Consider the following 23981-nt stretch of genomic DNA (forward strand, 5'->3'; position numbering starts at 1 on the left):
GCTCCTTGTGGCATGCGGGCTTCTCTCTAGTTGTGGCAGGGGCTGCAGAGCGTGGGCTCAGTAGTTGTGGCATGTGGGCTTAGCTGCCTCACCGCATGTGGGATCTTAGTTCCCCGACCAGGGATCAAACCCGCGTCCCCTGCATTGGAAGGTGGATTCTTAAGCACTGGACCACCGGGGAAGTCCTTCCGTCAACAAACCTTTATTGAGCATCAATTCCATTCCAGGCATTGCCCTTGGCATTGGGAAGAAAACCATGAGCAAACTGGTTATGAACTTAAATTCAGATGGGAGTGGGAGGCAATAAACAAATAAACATAAAATATAAGGTCAGGTAATACGAACGTTTTGAAGAAAAATTGAAGAGTATGGGGAGTTCTATTATGAGACCTCTTGATTTAGGACATCCGAGAAAAGATCTGAATGATTTCAAGGGTCAGATCCTCTCCATATGGGAGAAGTGTTTCAAGCAGCAGGAACACAAAGTGGAAGAATCTTGAGATTTACTAGGTGTGCTGAAGGACCAGCTAAGAGACCAGTTGGCCCCCAGTGAGGGAGGGGAAAGGAGATTGTTAATGAGGGAGTCAGAACTTAATGTAAGAGAGTATTTTACGTTCTTTCACTTCGATTTGATTATTTTAATTAAGATTTTTTTGTTTTGCCTAGAGCTGTCTGCTTTCCAGCAATAGCACTCTGATGTGCTCTCTATATGCATAGAGGAGTTTTGCCCATATATTCAGGTCTAGTGAAATGGTTCTAAATTGTCCTTGGTACAGCATGCTTGTACCTTGCCTTGGGCAGATGGCAGTGGTTAGGCTGAAGGTACCTGCTCAAAATGCAGACATTATTGTGTAGGTTACTTTCAGGGCAGGTAAAAAGTTGCTGTACTAACACTGCCAAGAAACACTGCTCCTTGGACTTCCTTGGCTGTTTCCTGGCTGTTCTCATTCATGAGAAATGTAGCTCAGTCCACGGCCATACCACCCTGAATGTGCCCAGTCTTGTCTGATCTTGGAAGCTAAGCAGAGTCGGACCTGGTTTATACTTGGATGGGAGAAATGTAGCTGAATCTTGGCCTTATATGAGCCCTCTCTCACTCTGTTGTACCAATAGAAGCCTGTAAAGAAATACCCTCTGGAGGTCTGGCCTGATGCAGGTCTTTCACCTTCTCTTCTGAGTCTTGCATCTTAATAAATCCTTACTCTGACTATGCATTTTAGATTTTAACTCAGCAAGAATAGAGTCCTTCTTGAACTCTAACCAAGAAAGTTTGCTTAGGGAAATGATAGAAAGATCTTACTGTAATGTGACTAGACCCAAGACAAGCCCCTGAGCCTCACTTTATATGGAAGGTTTCATCTATTTCTGTTTCAGAACTGCTGAAGCCCTTCTCAGTATCGAACCAGAATTTTGTATTAACATAGATTCATTTGTCATTAATTGTTTTAACGCTAACACTAATGAACACTTAATAATGACTACTATTATAACTCTGGAGCGCTGGCTGTGTGCTAAGCACTGTGTCAGCTTCTTTATAAATGTCTTATTTAATGCTGGCAGCAACTCTTACAGATCAGGAACTAAGGACTTAGAGCAGTGCTTTTCAAGTTGGCTCTAAACTGGAATCACCTGGGCAGCATTGCGCCCTCTCCATGCTCTGGCCGCACCAAGACCAGTGAAATCAGAGTCTTGGGGGCAGGATGCAGGCTTTACTTTTAAAAATCAGTACCCAGGTGAGTCCAATGCGGGGTCAAATACTTCTCAAGCTTTACACTCTGTAATCAGTGCTTCTCACACTTTAATGTGTACTGAACCACCTGGGGATCTGATGGCAGCTCAGATTCTGATCTGCTTGGTCTAGGGTGGGGTCTGAGGTCTGCATTGCTAACAGACCCTCAATGCTGATGCTCCTGGTTTGTGGACTAGACTTTTAAGTATCAAGGGCTTGGAGCAGTGGTTCCCAGTCTTTGGTGCGCGTTGGAATATCTGGGGATCTTTAAAAAGTACTGATGCCTCCTCTTACTCCCAGACATCCTGATTTAAATGGTGTGCGGTGCAGCTTGGGCAATAATAGGGTTGTAAAAGCTTTCCAGGTGATTCTAACATGTAGCCAAGTTGGGGAACCACTGGCTCAGTGTGATTAGGTTGATTGATCCTTGTCAAGCTCATGAAGTGGAATTTGATTCTGGATTCTGTGATCAAAATCTGTACTCTTAACCGCTATGCTACCATGCCTTCATCTTTTAGACATTCAGATTATATCAAGATTTTAACAATGGATTTATGTGGTGTGGGTCCTAAAGAGTTACTCATTTCCAAAATTCTTAGAAATTGCAGGTTATTATGCTCAAATGTAGTCTCTTTAGCTTGGAACCCAGCCATCTAGGTTGACTCCATAAGCAGCTATAGAAGGTCCAGGAGTAAGAATAGGGGGAACGACACAGAGCTGAATAAGCTATGGCCTCACTTTCCAGATGCTTAAAATATCAATACAATGAGGAAGATAACTGAGTTCAAGTGACATCTCCTGTATAATTCCATGCAGAAGATAAGTGGTAATACAGAGGTATTTCACGATTGGACCTTTGCTGATTATTTGGACAAGGATTGGACCTTTGCTGTTTTAGATTTTTGAAACAATCTCTATTTCTTTTTTTGCACTTAATTTATTTGAAACTTTGTTCACGTCTTGCTAAAGCATTCTAATATTTCGTTCCAAGTGTGATAGCGGCATAGCAGGCACCTCTGTGCAGGGCAACAGAACATCTATTACAAACATACCGTGTTTCACAGTGCTTTCCCCTGGAAGAGCAGACTCTATACTTTCTGGCGGCATTTTTTTTAGTCCTGTGGGTATTATTTCCTCTAGAATATGTTCTTTTATTTTACCTGATAGTCCACAAGGTGGATCTTTGCGGGGGTCTCTTTTAGAAACACCACGAGAGGGACCAGGTGTGGGACTACCACTGCATTCACCAAAATGGTCAGTTACCCATTCTCTAGCTACTGCTAAGAAAAATTGCTTGTAAGACATTTTATTCAGTGCATTAACTCAGTCTCTATTTTATCTACTTTTATGAATGAAAAGAATCATGATGTTTGAGAATGAATCTCTTTCCCTGAAGTCCTTGGCGTTTTATTTGATTTTCTCTTATTGGCCTTAATGCTTTCTGCCTCATGTTATATGATTTATTTATCTTATCTTTCCTACTGAACTTTCAGCAACTTGAAGGCAGAGAACTTACCTCAGTGGTTTTCTTTTAATAGATACTTTATCCATTTTGTTAAAGAAATAATGATAATAGATTCACCAAAAATGATAATATTTGAGCTGGGTGAAGCTCTAGCTGTCCTTTCTTATGCACTCTCTCTCAGTTCACATATAGTTGATTCTTATTATTTCTGGAACATGAATTAGCAAATACTGACCCATTGCTTCTAAGGGAAATGCAGAGTTAGGTACCTGCAAGCCTCTGGGCACAATATTTTTGTCAATCAATCCATACTCAACCTTATTTTATATGTGTTTTTGTTTAAAGACACCTTATTTAATATATATTGTTTCATTAGCGTTGAATTCACGGCCATCATCACTATAACTCATGCCTGAATGAAGCATCTCTTATATGAGTTGTTTTCTCCGTAATGCACATCACAGTCTTGCTGTAGAGGAACACAAGACAGCACTTCAGCACTATGCTTAGGACTGTTTTAAACAATGAATTCACTAACAACAGACAGTGAAAAACATGGCGCCAAACAGACCACAGAAAGACACTTGTTGACAGTATGAGAGCAGAAACAAGAAGGAAAAGCATCGTGTTGTTCGCCTCACTGGGAATGTGAGTGGCAGGGAATCAGATTTTTTGCCACTCCGTGTATGTCTGAGAATGACTTCCAGAGTGACCCAAGTATTGATTTTGGGGTTACGGATAAATTTTTGTGAGTAGGCAGATTCACAGGCATGGAATCTGCGATTAATGGGGATCGACTGCACTGTGTACTTTTACGTGCAGATGATTAAACCACAAAAGGGACTACAATCAGACAGCAGTTTTAACTCAGATGGTTACACAGTCAGTGCTTCTTACTCTAGTATGCATCAGAATTGCCTGGAAAGGCTGGTAAAATCCTGTTGGATCTCACCCTCAGAGCTTCTGAGTCAGTGGACTGGGATGAAGCCTCAGAATTTGCATTTCTAACTAGTTCTTAGGTGATGCTGATGTTGCTGGTCCAGGGACCAGATTCTGAGAACCACTGGTTTATGTAATAATACTGCATGCTTTGAAATAGCCTATAGTTCAGATAGTCCCTTTAAACCAGACTGATCTACACTTGAGTCAGTTACTAAGTCTAAAAATATATTTATATTCATATCATGTATGAAACTGGTAAATATGTTGATATGTAAGTGTGCTAATTTTTTATAATCTGTGTTTTTAATACTATTTTTCTTTTAGGAATTCGTACGTTCGGTTAAGACATTTATGTACAAACACGTGGGTAACCAGCACTAGCATCCCCATAGACACAGATGAAGAGAGGCCTGTTATGTTGAAGGTAAATGTTGCCGAGAGTGGTTTACTTTTCAGCCAGATGTTGTGTGAATAGGATTAGGGGGTGACTGACATGTTCTTACAGTTGAGCTTTACCAGTATTAGAGATTATTGCAATTAATTTCATCAGGCACTCGTGCCTACCGGTTGCTTTAGGCAGCTGAACTTAGAGGCTAGACTGCAGCCGGGCTGTGATTCAGGAAGATGTAGCAGAGATACCAAAAGAGTGGGAGTAGCATATAGAAAGGGAAGAAGATTCTAGGAGGGCATTTCCTCTCCTCTGTTGAAACTGAAGCAAAGAACATGTGTGAAAGGGATACGTTTCTAGGCGGGCTTTGAAAACAAGGCAGGAGATGGGCATGGGAAATCTGTGTCCCTACGGCCTTTCATAGTGGACGATGCGTGTAGGAATTACTGTGTTTGGATTCTCTACTCCTGTTTTGTATCTCTTAAACAGTACTAAGATGTGTTAGTAGTTGAAGAATATTGCATAGTTATTTAGGAAAACAACTAATCTTCGTGGAAAAACACATTGCAGATCGGAACTTGCCAAACAAAAGAAGATAAAGAAGCTTTTGCCATTGTGTCTGTCCCGCTGTCTGAGGTCCGAGACTTAGACTTCGCCAATGACGCAAATAAAGTGCTGGCGACCACAGTTAAAAAGCTGGAAAATGGCACAATAACTCAGAATGAAAGGAGGTTAGTGACTTTTAAAATGACTTTTAAATCATAGAGTCAGTTGTCAACTCTTGCAGTAGACCTCAGGTGAATGAATGACTCTAAGGGAATATGTAGAATGGTTTCCATAGCAGCACACCTGCTTCTGAATGAGCAGATCCCGGGGAGTGAATGAAAATGGTGACATTAAAATCTGGTGGAATATTTACTTTTTCCATTTTAGCTTGGCTTGAACACAGTTGTTTTTAGTTACTTTCTGGTCTTTCCTTTTAAATGTTTCGTAAGAGATGCCTTTTGCTGCACTTGATTTGATATTTGAGTTGGGAGTTCTAAAGGTCCTAAAAGAGGTTTTATGTTTTTCTCTTCTTACTTATTCAAGATACATTTCTCTGCTCAAGTACCACAAAACAAGCATGTTATATAATACCAGCAAACAATCTGCAAAGTGTGCCTCTCTGCCCTTGTAACTGCCTCAGAGAAACTGGATCTTTGATTCTTCAACTCTGGTTTTGGAAATAAGTGAGACAGAGAATGATACTGATAGCTATCAGTCATTTTATCCCTAATTTATGTTGGTACCATGTTAGGCACCGTAAATATATTTCTCTAGTCCTTCAAACAGCCCTGAGATGGACATTACTCCCATCTTACATAAAGGAAAATTGAAAGGTTAAGCAAATTAGGTAAGGTCACACAGTAAGTGGGGGATTTAATCATGTGTGGTTTTAAAGTCCATAGGTTTCCAGCACACCAGAGCACAAGCATTGTCTGTATTTCTCCACTTCATGGTCTGCTATATACCTTTCAGTTTGAACAAGAAAAAGCTATTTACCAATTTCCCAGGCATTCATACGTTGGAACTCTCATACACAGCTGGTGAGATGATAATTGGTATAAGCACTTTGGGACATAGTTTGACAGTAATGAGCAAAGTTAAAGAAGCAGTCTCTCCTCATGTAAGTGGAATCATGTAGTGTTTGTCCTTCTGTGACAGGCTCATTTCACTAAGCATAATGTCCTCCAGTTTTATCCACATTGTCACATGTGACGAGATTTCCTTATTTTTTAAAGTTGAATAATATTCTTAGGACAGTTTTCTTGTGCAAACTGTCAAGATGCTGAATGAAATAGGTGGGTACAGATGGAGAGGGAGGGCGCAGACTGCTGACATTAAAGTACTGACCTCCACATTCTAGTTCTCCTAATATCACAGCTGTGAGGAGTCAGAACCCAGAGAACGGCCGACTGCATGATTTGGTTCATTTTCTTAACTGCATATGTAATCTTCGGATGATAATAAAATAGATTATAGGAAAACTGAAAAAAAAGTTGAATAATATTCTATCATAGGTGTATATTGCATTTTCTTTATGCATTCATCCATTGATGGACATTTAGTTTCCATATTTGGCTGTTGTTAATAATGTTGTAAAATAACTCATAGAAACAGAGACTAGACTGGTGGTTGCCAGGGGCTGGCAGGAGGGAGAAATGAGGAGTTTCTGCTTAACGGGTATGAAGTTTCATTTATATGAGATGAAGATCGGCTGTACAACATTGTGCCTGTAGTTAACAATACTGTATTATGCACATAAAAATTTAAAAAGGTAGATCTCATGTGTTCCTAACACACATGCACGCGTGCGCGCGCACACACACACAATCACACACACACACACACACACACACACACACACACAGAAGCAAGTAGTCCATGACTTACCAATTCTGCTCCTAGGCTGAACATTCTTGAACATCTGTCCAAAAGAAGTTTCTATCTGTGTGCACCAGGACACATTTAAGAATGTTCAGCCTTAGTCTAAATAACCCCAAACTGAAAACTGTTAAATGTCCATCACCAGTTGAACAGGTGAATACAGTTTTGGTATCGTCATATGGTGGTATACATATATAACAATGAAAATACATGACCTACATCTATGTACAACTACATGGATAAATCTAATAAACTTTAGATTGAGTGAGAACAAGACACAAATGTATTCACTGTAAGATTATTTGTAAAGTCCAAAATCAAGCAAAATTGAACTCTTTGGGGTTTAAGAAATTGGCAGAACTATAAAGAAACGCAAGGAAAGAATTGTCACAGAAATCAGGATGGTGTTCTCGGGGGGAGGGATTTGAGGAGACTTTTTCAATGTTCCACTTCCTACTCTGCGTGGTGGCTTGATAAGGTTTACATGGTAAGCATTCCATAATGAAACACATATGTTTTATGAACTTTTAGATCCTGTCTTACAATACAAAGGAACAGAAAAATCCAAGTTGCTTCCCTCCAGCCGTACCAATAGAAAAAGTCATAAATATGCAAACCAATGGAATAGTTATTTCTCAGCTTCCTCTGTTCTTACCTCTGTTTCCCCCCTCACACACCTGCATTTGAAAACCACTCTTGTGTACGCAATCGACCTCCAACCCCGTCGGGTGAAATGAATAAAGACCACAAGCTGAAGCAACTGCTCCCCTGTTCTGGACGACAGATAATTAAATATCAGAACTAAATTGTGACAGGCAATGGATTCCCATGTGTAGATACCACTTTTTTTATGTCTGTTATTTAGCTATTAACTCTGCTTTTGATGAATCTGTTTCTTTGTCTCTGTCATTGTCACATACGCGCAGAAATTTCCTCAGCCTCGCTAAAAAGTCTCCCTTGCTAAGTATTAAGGTGTTCCTTGAAGAAAAGGACAAATAAAGATTGATTATGAGCACTCCGCCATTGCCGACTGTAACTCTTCTTCAGTTACTGCCGGAGAGAATCTTAACCTCTCGAGATGATTCTCAGGAAGGTGGTGGACCAGGACTGACCAGGGATCGTGCATTTTTATTCCCCCGCTATTTTAGAGTGAAAAACATCGTAGCAAAAAGAAGGTCTTACCTGAGAAATAGGAAGTTGCAATGATTGATCTTCATTTAGTAATTTGCAAAAAGCCACCTGCCATCAGAACTCATTCAAAGCTGCCTGTCAGTACAGGGGAGCTTATAGGCTTAGTTGAATGTGTTTATATTATTTTCTCAGTTTTAGAATTTGATATAAAATTCTTTCTGAAAATTCCACACAACTCTGACTCCCTCCCCTCCCCAGAGAATGAAGTTATTATTAGAGATTCTTTTACTCAAAACCATGAAGAATGTTACAAGGTCAAAAGGAACATGTTAGAATATAGGAGATCTGTCTGAAAATGCCTGTATTGTTCCAATCCTTCTTCCCCTACCTCCCCTCCCCTTTCATTCACCCCAGGAGTGGGCTCCAGAGGCACAGCTCCTGTGTTCTGCTCCAAGATCCTCAACCTCAGATATTTTTTTCGTGGAATTTTCCTCTGCATAGCTGCACCAACAAAATAGACAGTATTGGGAACACATTGGGGTGGGAGAGGAGAGAGGATGGAGGGGGGTAAATCCGTTCAGAGCTGGAGGAGGTGAGTCCTGCACCACGTTTTACCTCTGAGGGTACAGAAAAAGAGGTGGGGTTCCTCTGCTGCCTTTACAGTTCAGTGTCCATTTGTTTTCAGTGTTACTGAACTCCTGGTCCATGCCAGGCACTGGGCGCTGCAGCGTGTGTACGCACAGTGCCAATGCAGTGGTGAACAGCCCAGACCCCAGCCAAGTCTTTCTGCAATTTGGGGGCTTGAGCACTGGTTCGAATTCCTTGTGATAGGATTTCAGGATCTAGAGCAGGGGTCATCCAACATGTGATCACCAGATCAGATGTCCTGATTCAAAGTTAATATTTTCCTATAGCAGTATCATCTCCCCTTGAATTTTTATTTGCCTGATACTACTATCTTGACAACAGCTAACTTTTGTTTAGTGTTTGACTAGATGTCTTATTTTCAATATCCATTTGTTTCAGATTTCCCGGTCATTTTGTTTTGTTAATGTCTCTTGTGAGCGGCTGAGAGCTGGATTTTTAAAATCTAATCTGATAGTCTATTTGAATTTGCTAAAGTTTAATTACTTTGCATTTGATAAATAATGTGTTTGGACTTAATCCCTATGGGTATCTTATTTTGTTATTTTCTTTCTTTAGTGTAGCTTTTTTTGCCTTTTCCTCCACTTCTTTCTTGCTTTCTGTTAGATTGATGAAGTTTTTATTTTCTCCCTATTTTTCCTTTTCTTCTACTGGTTTAAAAGCTATAGATCATATTTCTATTCTTTCGCAAGTGCCCTTATGTTCTTGTCATACATTTCAACTATATATTCTTTCTTACAAAACTTGAAGATATTAAATATTTCTTTCTCTCATGGGAGAAAAATGCCTCAGAATGCTTTAATTATACACTGACATTCTACCTCCCATCATTTTTTGGAATAGTTGTCTAAAACCATAGTTCTGTGTTTATTCTTTAAATTACTTGTGTCACGTAAATTATGATGTATCACTTTTTATTACTGAAAATCCAGTTCCTAAAAATTTCTTTTAGTTATTAATTATATTTCTTAATGTACTTTACCTGTTGTTCTGTTTGCTTTTATTTCTTGCATCTCACTCCTGCCTGGGTTCACTTTTCTTCTTGCTGAAATTTGTTCTTTAGTCTATTCAATGAGGTTATAAATCTTATTAATCTTCATGTATGTGAGAATGTCTTTATTTTTCCTCCTATCTTAAGTGATACTTTATGTATGGAATGCTAGCTTGACAATTCTTTTTTTTTAGTATTTTAAAGTTGTAATTTAATTATTTTCTATTATCTCTTGTTGCCATTAAGAATTGTTATTCTTTATTGGCATTTTTCTTTACTTTCTGATAATTTTCTGTTTTTTTTTTCCTTTGTCTTTGATGTCATAAAATTTCACTTACAATGTGTTTACAAGTAACTTTTATTTTTGTTTTTCCCACTTGACATTTAGGGTATGCTTTTGATCAGAATACTTAAGTCTTCCTTCAATTCTGGAAAATTTTCAGCCATTTTCTTTCAGATATTACTTCTTTGTCTTTTCCTCTTATCTCTCTTCTGGAACTCCTATTAGGTGTATGTTGGATCCACTTAATTCATCTTCTTTATCTTTTAAATTTCCTTTTATAATTTGCCTTTTAGAATCTGTTGCTCTCTGGATTGAATTTTTCAATACTGTCTATATTGTAAGTCACTACTTTTTCTTAGAATGTGTGTATAATAGTTTACCTTCATGAATTATATTTTTATTTAAATGATTATAATTTTATTTCTCAGATTTCTATTGATTCTTTTGCATAGCCACCTTTTCTTCATTTGTATCTGCCCTCTTTTATATATGTTGTCTTTTTTGGTATATAGTTATTTTCTTTATCTCTTTGAGGGTTGGAAACACTTATTTAAAAGCTATTTTGAAATTGTTCTGTTACTTGAATTTTGTTGGTAACGAATTGGTCTCCTGATTTTTTAGTATGATGGTTGGCTTTCTTAATGTCAGTTTTTCTCATGTGCTTTGGAATTTAAATATGCAGGCTCTTCTTGGATGGGCGATTTTTGCTTATCCTCTCTCTACATTCACTCATCTTTTTTATTAGTTTTATGGTTGCCTCTACCTGGCTTGCCTCAACAAGTCTGGAGCCAGATCTGATATTGAGGGCTGAGAGTTCATGTCTTATGGTAATTTAAGGCTTTAGCCATTGAGATCACAGGTGGGTATGTCCAGTCCTGTCTGTGCTTCCTCTCTTTCCTCCTACTACTCACTGTACAGCTAGGGCCCAAACAGGGATCACCACATTTTTAAGGTTCCTTTAAGAGATGGAGAAGCCCTGCTTTAGTCTCTGCTTTCTTGTCTTTAGTTTAACTCCTTATCACATGCTTTCAGTACCCATTTTCTTGCCAGTACTGAATATTATCCTTGCTCATCGCTGTCTTTCTTATTTTATTCCTGATCCACAAAGCTTTTTATTATGGTTTTAGGTATGTCTTTTAAAAAAATATATTTCATCTCTCATTGCTGCCTATGATAAAAAAGTCACAAAAAATTTTTTTAGTAAAAGCAGATTAATAAGATTGAATGAGTTAGTAGGACCTAACCATCTCCCAGTATAGAATTGTAATTTTATCTAAACTGAAAAAACCCACTTTTGTCTGCCACAGGTGGGATGCTTGAGGTGAAAAGACAAAAGAATAAGGTTTCAACAGTTTCGGAGGTCAAAAGAGAAGACTAGTTTTCTTGGCTATCATTGCCTCAACATCAAGGGAGGTGGGCTCTGCAAATAAGTTAATGTACAGCGATCCTCAGTCAAGACTTAATTTTCTTCATCATCACTCCATTAACTATATCAATTTTTAGGCCATTTGGAGGAGTTTGAAGCAGAGTCATTTGTAGTTGCTCCCAAAGTTGCCCTTTCTTAGATGTCTAAACGTCTGAATACAATATCGTCAAAACAGCAAGAGAAAAAGAACACTAGTACTTTTAAAAAGAAAATGCAGATATATTTATGCTCGGACTGGACTTGTAGATTGAGCCACTAAGGTTCAACTTAATTTCAGTTTGTTCAAGAAATCTGAGCTCAAAATAAATGTTTTATTATTTCTTTTAAGAATAACAGAATGATATAGAAGACATTGAGTCACAATTTCAAAAGAAATTCACACCACATTTTGATGCGTAGGAATCATGTTTTACATTTCTGTGGTTGCCCACAGAAGTTGTGTGAGTGAATCCTATTCGTTAGACATGTTGTCAAAAAGAAATAGATTGGGTTAAGATTTTAAATAGGCACACAAGAAAACATAATATCTCTGGAATTTGGGGGTGGAGTTTATGATCCTTGGAAGTGTGCTGAAATTTGGATGTGGTGGCTAAATTCTGGATTATGGATGTGTCCACTTAACTCCATTCCATTGCAGGAGGTAAATCTGGAGATAAGATCGAGATGCTTCCTAACTGAATACATTCCACACTTTGCTAGAGTCGCTGAATCTCTTAAATTGTAGTTTTCTTATTGATGTTATCATGATTGATCATGATGATAATGGTGAATAATTATGCTAACGTATGTGGATAAAGCTTATTTATTTATTGAAGTATAGTAGATTTACAATGTTGTGTTAGTTTCTAGTGTACAGCAAAGTGATTCAGTTATACATAAATATACATATTCTTCTTCACATTCTTTTCCATTCCAGTTTATTACAGGATACTGAATATCGTTCCCTGCGCTATGCAATAAGACCTTGTTGTTTATCTATTTTATATATAGTAGTTTGTGTCTGCTAATCCCAAACTCCTAATTTATCCATCCTCCACCCCCTTTCGCATTTGGTAACCGTAAGTCTGTTTTCTATGTCTCTGAGTCTGTTTCAATAAATAAGTTGTAAATAAGTTCATTTGTGTCATATTTTAGATTCCACATGTAAGTGATATCATATGGTATTTGTCTTTCTCTGTCTGACTTACTTCACTTAATATGATAATCTCCAGGTCCATCCATGTGGCTGCAAATGGCATTATTTCATTCTTTTTTATGGCTGAGAAATATTCTATTGTGTATATATATACCACATCTTCTTGGATAAAACATATTTAAATATTTGTTGGATAGCTTTTGTTGTATCCAAAAATTCACATACGGTGCAGCTCCCTGGTGGTCTACTACCTGGGATCATAAAAAAATTCATATAGAAAATGAAAAATCACAGGAAGGAGGAAGAAGAAGGCTAAGGGGGGAACCACTGAAGTTCAAGTAATTGTTAAAATAATAACTGAAATGTAGAATTTAAAGGTGAACATTAGTGTATGATTTTAGAATATTATGATTTTTATAGATCAGGTAATACTTTCAGAACAATTTAGAGCATCTGATTGCTTACTCTTGTCTTTCTATGAAGTTCAGTTAAGTTTTTCCTCTTTTGTACAGGGAGAAATTGAAATGTAGTGAACATTAAGAGATGTAGACTGATAAAAATAGAACTACCATACGACCCAGCAATCCCACTACTGGGCATATACCCTGAAAAAACCATAATTCAAAAAGAGTCATGTACCACAATGTTCATTGCAGCTCAATTAACAATAACCAGGACATGGAAGCAACCTATGTGTCCATTGACAGATGAATGGATAAAGAAGATGTGGCACATAAATACAATGGACTATTACTCAGGCCTAAAAAGAAATGAAATTGAGTTATTTGTAGCAAGGTGGATGGACCTAGAGTCTGTCATACAGAGTGAAGTAAGTCAGAAAGACAAAAACAAATAACATATGCTAACACATATAAATGAAATCTAAAAAAAAAAAATAGTTCTGAAGAACATAAGGACAGGACAGGAGTAAAGACGCAGAAGTAGAAAATGGACTTGAGAATAAGTGGTGCTGGGAAAACTGGACAGGTACATGTAAAAGTATGAGATGAGATCACTCTCTAACACCATACACAAAAATAAACTCAAAATGGATTAAAGACCTAAATGTAAGGCCAGAAACTATCAAACTCCTAGAGGAAAACATATGCAGAATACTCTATGACATAAATCACAGCAAGATCCTTTTTGACCCTCCTCCTAGAGAAATGGAAATAAAAACAAAAATAAACAAATGGGACCTAATGAAACTTCAAAGCTTTTGCACAGCAAAAGAAGCCATAAACAAGACCAAAAGCCAACCCTCAGAATGGGAGAAAATATTTGGAAATGAAGCAACTGACAAAGGATTAATCTCCAAAATTTACAAGCAGCTCATTAACAAAAAAACAAACAACCCAATCCAAAAATGGGCAGAAGACCTAAATAGACATTTCTCCAAAGAAGATATACAGACTGCCAACAAACACATGAAAGAATGCTCAACATCATTAATCATTAGAGAAATGCAAATCAAAACTACAATGAGATATCATCTCACACCAGTCAGAATGGCCATCATCAAAAAGTCTGGAAACAATAAATGCTGGAGAGGGTGTGGAGAAAAGGGAACACTCTTGCACTGCTGGTGGGAATGTGAATTGGTTCAGCTACTATGGAGAACAGTATGGGGTGTCCTTAAAACCCTACAAATAGAACTACCATATGACCCAGCAATCCCACTACTGGGCATATACCCTGAGAAAACGATAATTCAAAAAGAGTCATGTACCAAAATGTTCATTGCAGCCCTGTTTACAATAGCCCGGAGATGGAAGCAACCTAAGTGTCCATCATCGGATGAATGGATAAAGAAGATGTGGCACATATATACAATGGAATATTACTCAGCCATAAAAAGAAACGAAATTCAGCTATTTGTAATGAGGTGGATAGACCTAGAGTCTGTCATACAGAGTGAAGTAAGTCAGAAAGAGAAAGACAAATACCATATGCTAACACATATTTATGGAATTTAAGAAAAAAAATGTCATGAAGAACGTAGGGGTAAGACAGGAATAAAGAAACAGACCTACTAGAGAATGGACTTGAGGATATGGGGAGGGGGAAGGGTAAGCTGTGACAAAATGAGAGAGAGGCATGGACATATATACACTACCAAACGTAAGGTAGATAGCTAGTGGGAAGCAGCCGCATAGCATGGGGATATTGGCTCGGTGCTTTGTGACTGCCTGGAGGGGTGGAATAGGGAGGGTGGGAGGTAGGGAGACGCAAGAGGGAAGAGATATGGGAACATATGTATATGTATAACTGATTCACTTTGTTATAAAGCAGAAACAAACAAACAAAAAAGAAAATGGACTTGAGGACATGAGGAGGGGGAAGGGTAAGCTGGGGTGAAGTGAGAGAGTGGCATGGACGTATATACAGTACCAAATGTGAAATAGATAGCTAGTGGGAAGCAGCCAAATAGCACAGGGAGATGAACTCGGTGCTTTGTGACCACCTAGAGGGGTGGGATAGGGAGGGTGGGAGGGGATGCAACAGGAAGGAGATATGGGGATATATGTATATGTATAGCTGATTCATTTTGTTACACAGCAGAAACTAACACACCATTGTAAAGCAATTATGCTCCAATAAAGATGCTAAAAAAAAAAAAAAAGAAATGTAGTCTAAGTTAATAGTGAAAAAGAAAAGAATCTAAATTAAGAATTTAGTTTAGATCTCGAGCCGTGTCCCATGCAGAGTCTCTGCAGGCATCCCACCACCGCCATATTAAAGTGCCGGTGCTGTCTTTTCACAATCTGAAGCACTGCATGCAAGGTCTCTGCACAAGGCCCCCTGTGAGCATGTGAAACTAGACAAAGCACAAAGGAAAATACATAAAAAGGAAGAACTACAATCCTGCAGCCTGTGGAACAAAAACCACATTCACAGAAAGAGAGACAAGATGAAAAGGCAGAGGGCTATGTACCAGATGAAGGAACAAGATAAAACCCCAGAAAAACAACTAAATGAAGTGGAGATAGCAACCTTCCAGAAAAAGAATTCAGAGCAACGATAGTGACGATGATCCAGTACCTCAGAAAAAGAATGGAGGCAGAGATCCAGAAGATGCAAGAAATGTTTAACAAAGATTTAGAAGAATTAAAGAACAAACAGAGATGAACAATACAGTAACTGGAATGAAAACTACACTAGAAGGAATCAGTAGCAGAATAACTGAGGCAGAAGAACGGATAAGTGACCTGGACGACAGAATGGTGGAATTCACTGCTGCGGAACAGAATAAAGAATGAAAAGAAATGAAGACAGCCTAAGAGACCTCTAGGACAACATTAAATGCAACAACATTCGCATTATAGGGGTCCCAGAAGGAGAAGAGAGAGAGAAAGGACCAGAGAAAATATTTGAAGAGATTGTAGTCGAAAACTTCCCTAACATGGGAAAGAAAGTAGCCACCCAATTCCAGGAAGCACAGAGACTCCCATACAGGATAAACCCAAGGAGAAACACACCGAGACACATAGTAATCAAATTGGCAAAAGTTAGAGACAAAGAAAAATTATTGAAAGCAGCAAGGGAAAAATGACAAATAACATACAAGGGAACTCTCATAAGGTTAACAGCTGATTTCTCAGCAGAAACTCTACAAGCCAGAAGGGAGTGGCATAATATACTTAAAGTGATGAAAGGGAAAAACCTATTACCAAGATTACTCTACTGGGCAAGGATCTCATTCAGATTCATTGGAGAAATCAAAAGCTTTACAGACAAGCAAAAGCTAAGAGAATTCAGCACCACCAAACCAGCTCTACAGAAAATGCTAAAGGAACTTCTCTAAGTGGGAAACACAAGAGAAGAAAAGAACCTACAAAAACAAACCCAAAACAATTAAGAAAATGGTAATAGGAACATACATATGGATAATTACCTTAAATGTGAATGGATTAAATGCTCCTACCAAAAGACACAGGCATGCTGAATGGATACAAAAACAAGACCCATATATATATGCTGTCTACAAGAGACCCACTTCAGACCTAGGGACACATACCGACTGAAAGTGAGGGGATGGAAAAAGACATTCCGTGCAAAAGGAGATCAAAAGAAAGCAGGAGTAGCATTACTCATATCAGATAAAATAGACTTTAAAATAAAGACTGTTACAAGAGACAAGGAAGGATACTATGTAATTATCAAGGGATCAATGCAAGAAGATATAACTCTTATAAATATATAGGCACCCAACATGGGAGCACCTCCATACATAAAGCAACTGCTAACAGCTATAAAAGAGGAAATCGACAGTAACACAATAATAGTGGGGGACTTTAACTTCTCACTTACACCAATGGACAGATCATGCAAAATGAAAATAAATAAGAAAACAGAAGCTTTAAATGACAAAAAGACCGGATAGATTTAATTGATATTTATAGGACATTCTTTCCAAAAACAGGAGATTACACTTTCTTCTCAAGTGCACACAGAACATTCTCCAGGATAGATCACATCTTGGGTCAGAAATCAAGTAAATTTAAGAAAATTCAAATCATATCAAACATCTTTTCTGAACACAACGCTATGAGATTAGAAATCAATTACAGGGAAAAAAATCTGTAAAAAACACAAACACATGGAGGCTAAAAAATACATTACTGAATAACCAAGAGATCGCCGAAGAAGTCAGAGAGGAAATCAAAAAATACCTAGAGACAAATGACAATGAAAGCATGAAGATCCAAAACCTATGGGATGCAGCAAAAGCAGTTGTAAGAGGGAAGTTTATAGCTATACAACCCTACCTCAAGAAACAAGAAAAATATCAAATAAACAATCTATCATTACACCTAAAGGAACTAGAGAAAGAAGAACAAACAAAACCCAATATTAGCAGAAGGAAATAAATCATAAAGATCAGAGAAGAAATAAATGAAATAGAAACAAAGAAAACAATAACAAAGATCAATAAAACTAAAAGCTAGTTCTTTGAGAAGGTAAACAAATTGATAAACCATTAGCCAGACTCATCAAGAAAAAGAGGGAGGGGACTCAAATCAATAAAATTACAAATGCAAAAGGAGAAGTTACAACAGACACTGCAGAAATACAGAGCATCTTAAGAGACTATTACAAGCAACTCTATGCCAATAAAATGGACAACCTGGAAGAAATGGACAAATTCTTAGAAAGGTATAACCTTTCAAGACTGAATGAGGAAGAAATAGAAAATATGAACAGACCAATCAGAAGTAATGAAATTGAAACTGTGATTAAATCACCAGATGGCTTCACAGGTGAAGTCTATCAAACATTTAGAGAAGAGCTAACACCCATCCTTCTCAAACTCTTCCAAAAAATTGCAGAGGAAGGAACACTCCCAAAATCATTCTATGAGGCCATCATCACCCTCATACCAAAACCAGAAAAAGATACTACAAAAAAAGAAAATTACAGACCAATATCACTGATGCATATAGATGAAAAAATCCTCAACTAAATACTAGCAAACAGAATCCAACAACACATTAAAAGGATCATGCACCATGATCAAGTGGGATTTATCCCAGGGATGCAAGGATTCTTCAATATACACAAATTAATCAATGTGATACACTATATTAACAAATTGAAGAATAAAAACCATATGATCATCACCTCAATAGATGCAGAAAAAGCTTTTGACGAAATTCAACACCCATTTATGATAAAATCTCTCCAGAGAGTGGGCATAGAGGGAACCTACCTCAACATAATAAAGGCCATATATGACAAACCCACAGCAAGCATCATTCTCCATGGTGAAAAATTGTAAGCATTTCCTCTAAGATCAGGAACAAGACAAGGATGTCCACTCTCACCACTGTTATTCAACATAGTTTTGGAAGTTCTAGCCACGGCAATCAGAGAAGAGAAAGAAACAAAAGGAATACAAATTGGAAAAGGAGTAATACTGTCACTTTACAGTTGACATGATACTATACATAGAGAATCCTAAAGATGCCACCAGAGAACTACTAGAGCTCATCAATGAATTTGGTCAAGTTGCAGGGTACAAAATTAATGCACAGAAATCTCTTGCATTCCTATACATTAATGATGAAAAATCTGAAATAGAAATATAGGAAACACTCCCATTTACCACTGTAACAAAAAGAATAAAATACCTAGGAGTAAACCTACCCAGGGAGACAAAAGAGCTGTATGTGGAAAAGTATAAGACACTACTGAAAGAAATTAAGGATGATACCAACAGTTGGAGAGATATACCATGTTCTTGGATTGGAAGAATCATTATTTTGAAAATGACTATACTACCCAAAGCAATTTACAGATTCAATGCAATCCCTATCAAATTACCAATTGCATTTTTTACGGAACTTGAACAAATCATCATAAAATTTGTATGGAGACACAAAAGACTGCTAATAGCCAAAGCAGTCTTGAGGGAAAAAAACGGAGCTGGAGGAATCCGTCTCCCTGACTTCAGACTATACTACAAAGCTATAGTAATCAATACAATATGGTACTGGCACAAAAACAGAAACATAGATCGATGCAACAAGATAGAATGCCCAGAGATAAACCCACACACCTATGGTCAACTAATCTATGACAAAGGAGACAAGCATTTACAATGGAGAAAAGACAGCCTCTTCAATAAGTGGTGTTGGAAAAACTGGACAGGTACATGTAAAAGAATGAAATTAGAACACTCCCTAACACCATACACAAAAATGAACTCAAAATGGATTAGAGACCTAAATGTAAGACTGGGCACTATAAAAGTCTTAGAGGAAAACATAGAACACTCTTTGAGATAAATCACAGCAAGACCTTTTTTGATCCACCTCCTATAGTAATGGAAATAAAAACAAAAATAAACAAATGGACCTAATGAAACTTCAAAGTTTTTTCACAGTAAAGAAAACCATAAATAAGACGAAAACACAACCCTTAGAATGGGAGAAAATATTTGCAAATGAATCATTGGACAAGGGATTAATCTCCAAAATATATAAACAGCTCATGGAGCTCAATATTAAGATGACTAGCAACTCTATCAAAAAATGGGCAGAAGACCTAAATAGACATTTCTCCAAAGAAGACATACAGATGGCCAAGAAGCACATGAAAAGCTGCTCAACATCACTAATTATTAGAGAAATGCAAATCAAAACTACAATGAGGTATCACCTCACACCAGTTAAAATGGGCATCATCAGAAAATCTACAAACAACAAATGCTGGAGAGGGTGTGGAGAAAAGGGAACCCTCTTGCACTGTTGGTGGGAATATAAATTGATACAGCCACTATGGAGAACCATATTCAGGTTCCTTAAAGAACTAAAAATAGAATTAGCGTATGACCCAGCCATCCCACTACTGGGCATATACACAGAAAAAACCATAATTCATAAAGACACATACACCCCAAAATGTTCATTGTAGCCCTATTTACAATAGCCAGGTCATGGAAGCAACGTAAATGCCCATCGACAGACGATTGGATAAAGAAGAAGTGGTACATATATACAATGGAATAAAAGCCATAAAAAGGAACGGAATTAGGTCATTTGTAGAGACGTGGATGGATCTAGAGGCTGTCATATAGCGTGAAGTAAGTCAGAAAGAGAAAAACAAACCGTATATTAACGCATATATGTGGAACCTAGAAAAATGGTACAGATGAACCAGTTTGCAGGGCAGAAATAGAGACACAGATGTAGAGAACAGACGTATGGACACCAAGTGGGGAAAGCGGCGGGGGAGTGGGGGTGGTGGTTTGATGAATTGGGCAGTGGGGGTTGATATGTATAAACTGATGTGTATAAAATGGATGACTAATAAGAAAAATAAATAAATAAATAATTAAAAAAAAGAAATTTAGTTTAGCTGTTCTCCCTTAAAGCAGAAATACTCTTCTTTGGTAATCAGTCATGGAAGAGCATCTGTGGATAGGTGAAATGCTCTCAACACATCTGTTTTTGGGACTCACAGGGTTTTATTTCATAGTTGTGTTTCCAGATATTTGATTAGAGGTGGAGGTGGGGTCGGGTTGGAGTAACTGAAAAAGGTATGCTCTTCATAAAGATTTAAGTAAATATTAACTGCATTAGGTATTTTGTTAATTAAATAATTATTATAAAATACTTTCACTTTCCTAGTATTTTAGTTCTTAGTGTTTATTTAAATACATTTCCAAAATTAAGCACACCATAATGTTTCCTTTTTGTTTTATGATAGGTTTGTGACCAAATTATTGGAAGACCTTATCTTCTTTGTTGCTGATGTACCTAACAATGGACAAGACGTTCTGGATGTGGTAATCACCAAGCCAAACCGAGAACGTCAGAAATTAATGAGGGAACAAAACATATTGGCACAGGTGAATGTTTCCATGTACTAATTTTTCATATTTTACCTTTTTGAATTATAGTATCAGGAAAGTTCTTGTATTCGTTATCTATTGATGTGTAACAAGTTACCCGAAAACTTAGTGTCGCAAAGCAGATACTTACAGTTTCTGCAGATTAGGAATCTGGGGGTGGACAGTTCTTGCTCAGGGTGTTTCACAGGCTTCAATCAAGGTGCTGGCTGGACTGCAGTCACCTCGACGCTCAAATGGGAGAGGATTCACTTTCCAGCTCACTGGCATGGACCTCCGCACAGGGCTGCCTCAAGAGCCGGCAGTTTGCTTTCCTTAGAAGTGAGAGATCCAGGACAGAGCAAGAGAGGGCCTTCAGATGGAGGCCATAGTTTTCTTGTAACCTAATCTTAGAAGTAACATCTCATCATTTCTACCTTGTTTCTTAGTTAGAAGTGAGTCCATAAATCCAGCCCACAGTCAAGAAGACAGTATTCCATACGAGTATAATTCCAGGAGGCAGGGATCATTGGGGGCCATCTTGGAGACAGCCTATCACAGACCTTTAAAAACCTCCGTGGTCAGACTGTCTCCAGAAAATATGCTGTAATGCTTTTTTAAGTACAGTTTCCAGGGGAACTTGAAAGCTGCCATCTCCATTTGGTTCCTACTTTTTTCCCTTTCTTCCTTCGAAAAGTAGGGCAGTCTATTCATCAGCTCCCAAGTGCTCTATACGGTATTCTGGTTTTTTCCCTGAAAGTCTAGAGCTGCTTCTATGCTATGTCTTCCTGAAATTGTTCATAACATGCCAGTAAATTAATTTACTCCTTAATAATATGCACATTTGGACATGCCTACCTTCATGCATTCTTTTTATTCTGATAATTGTTATATAAAGTAATGGGCTTCTGCATTAATTGTGGACTGAAGGAAGATACTTAAATAAAATTTATGTTGTTGATATACATGTTCTTGTGGAGTTGGGAAAGGAAGACAGTAGACATATTGTCAATTAATATTCTATAGCTGATTGTCTGAGTATATAAAATCAACATTTTTCTCAAAGAAAGTAAAGGTTGTAAATCTAATGAGAGAAAGCCTTTTCTGACATTAGCATTTCTTTTGTATAAAACATTTGATTTCAAGGACTTTTAGGACCTTGAATGATTTATTAATATTATTTCAACCAACATATGTCAAACATTTTACTTTAGTATTATAGATAATAAAATTCAAGGTTTAGTGAATATAGAATTACTGAAGAAACTTTAATTCATGTTATATTTCATGAACTACAAAGGATAATTCCATTCCGTTTCGCTTTCTTGTATGACTCCTCATATCTTTGCCTAGTTGCTCTTTCATAAACAATTTGCTTATCCTACCAGTTCATCTCCAGGTGATCCTACCTGCTGTCTTGCTGCCTAAAAGAATTATGTTCCTTAGTGATTTTTAAATACTTCCCACTGCTAATCTTCTTACAAGAAGAATCTGAGTCACTGGGTATCACTAGCTGCCCATATGGCTCCTTATTTATTTTGAATGCTTATGCATTCATTGATTTGGCCACATCTTTATGTATAGAAACAATAAACTAATTCTTTTATGAAGAGGTTTAAAAGCAATATTTGGAGGCAGTTTTTTGATGTCAGTTTCAGATGAAAAGTAAATATTTTCCTTATATTATTTTGATTCTAGAAAGTTATAGAAAATAATAGAATTATAAAGCCTATCGAAATCAAACTATATTTTAGTTCATCTGAATATGTTCATGTAACTTGGTACAACCTAACATCTTTATATTTTTATTTTAATACAATAGAATTTCTAAACAAAATTAAGCATTTTATTTAAATATTTTTTTGTCATTCAATTTAGGGAATCCTCTTAGCAGTATTTTTCTGTCCGTTAATATGTTGGTCTTGTATCCTAAAAAAATCTTTTTTATTTTTTACTTTACGTTAATTCTATTCAAATATTACAAAAGTGTTTTCCAGTCAGTGTAATAAACACACTGTTTATTGCAATGTTGCAAAACGTGCACCTCCATTCATCAGAATAAGCGGTTGTTTTTTTTTCCTGTTAGGTATTTGGGATTCTGAAAGCACCCTTTAAGGAGAAAGCCGGAGAAGGCTCAATGCTGAGACTTGAAGATCTGGGGGATCAAAGATATGCCCCCTACAAGTACATGCTGAGGCTGTGCTACCGTGTGCTGAGACATTCACAGCAGGACTACCGGAAAAATCAGGTGGAGGGTGGCTCTCCTTTTTACCTCTGTTTAATATCTAAAGTATGGGCAAAGTTCTTTGGTTACTGTTCTAAGACATTTAAATAGGAACGGGAAATTCTGCTTTGCAATGCAACGTTTTATATCGGCAACACACAAAAATGACTTAAAATGTAATTGAGCTGACATATGTATTTATTCTTCCATGTAAAGTTAGAATTGTCAGGGGAGGATGTCTAAGTCCTTGTATGTGCATGGTATTAGCTCCTGCTGGGCAGGAGCCATGCTGGATATGTTATGTAAAGATGAATGAGACATTTTTTGGCATTTCCAGGAGCATGTGCAGTACCAAATCGCTGTGTGTAGGCCAAAGAATTCATTGTCTGGTGGAAAAGGTATGACATGTACATCTGAAACATAAGGTAGAGGCATAGAGGGGACAGGAGAGATAGGAGAGCATTGTGGGAATTCAGGAGAGAGAGGAGCTCAGCTGGGGGAACCCAGGAAGAGCACTTGGAGAAGAAGCATTTGGGTTGGATGAAAATCATTTTCAGAAATTGTATGGGAACAAGCATTTTAGTGAAGAGATATTTCTGAAAAGAGAATGATGGATCCTAGAAAGGGCACTTTCATCCCAAGACATTCCTAACTGTGGAGGACAGGGAACCCAGGTGTGTCCAGGGATATAGCTAAAAGTTCCCAACTGCAAGTGAAGTTTCTTTTAAGTCTCAGTTTTGTCTTAAAATATATATAATATTTTGCAATGTGCTCAATAATACACATTTGCTGAATATAACATTGCTTTCAGTTAATTATCGTTTGGTGTATTAGTGTCCCATGTTTCTCTTAGCCAGTTGGAG

At 37.5% G+C, this 23981-nt stretch overlaps 1 protein-coding gene across 3 annotated transcripts in view; it reads left to right on the top strand.

The window, feature by feature from the left end:
- ITPR2 (inositol 1,4,5-trisphosphate receptor type 2) overlaps positions 1–23981 on the top strand; it is a 527210-nt gene that overhangs the window by 143115 nt on the left and 360114 nt on the right. For all 3 annotated transcript variants that reach the window (XM_030830533.3, XM_030830536.3, XM_060305847.2), the window contains 4 exons: positions 4461–4560; positions 5095–5255; positions 20774–20915; positions 22981–23142. In XM_030830533.3, the coding sequence (XP_030686393.1) occupies positions 4461–4560; positions 5095–5255; positions 20774–20915; positions 22981–23142 (565 nt within the window). The remainder of the gene's footprint in view (positions 1–4460; positions 4561–5094; positions 5256–20773; positions 20916–22980; positions 23143–23981) is intronic.

Source organism: Globicephala melas, chromosome 10 (assembly GCF_963455315.2).
Source record: "Globicephala melas chromosome 10, mGloMel1.2, whole genome shotgun sequence".
NCBI classification, from domain to species: Eukaryota; Metazoa; Chordata; class Mammalia; order Artiodactyla; family Delphinidae; genus Globicephala; species Globicephala melas.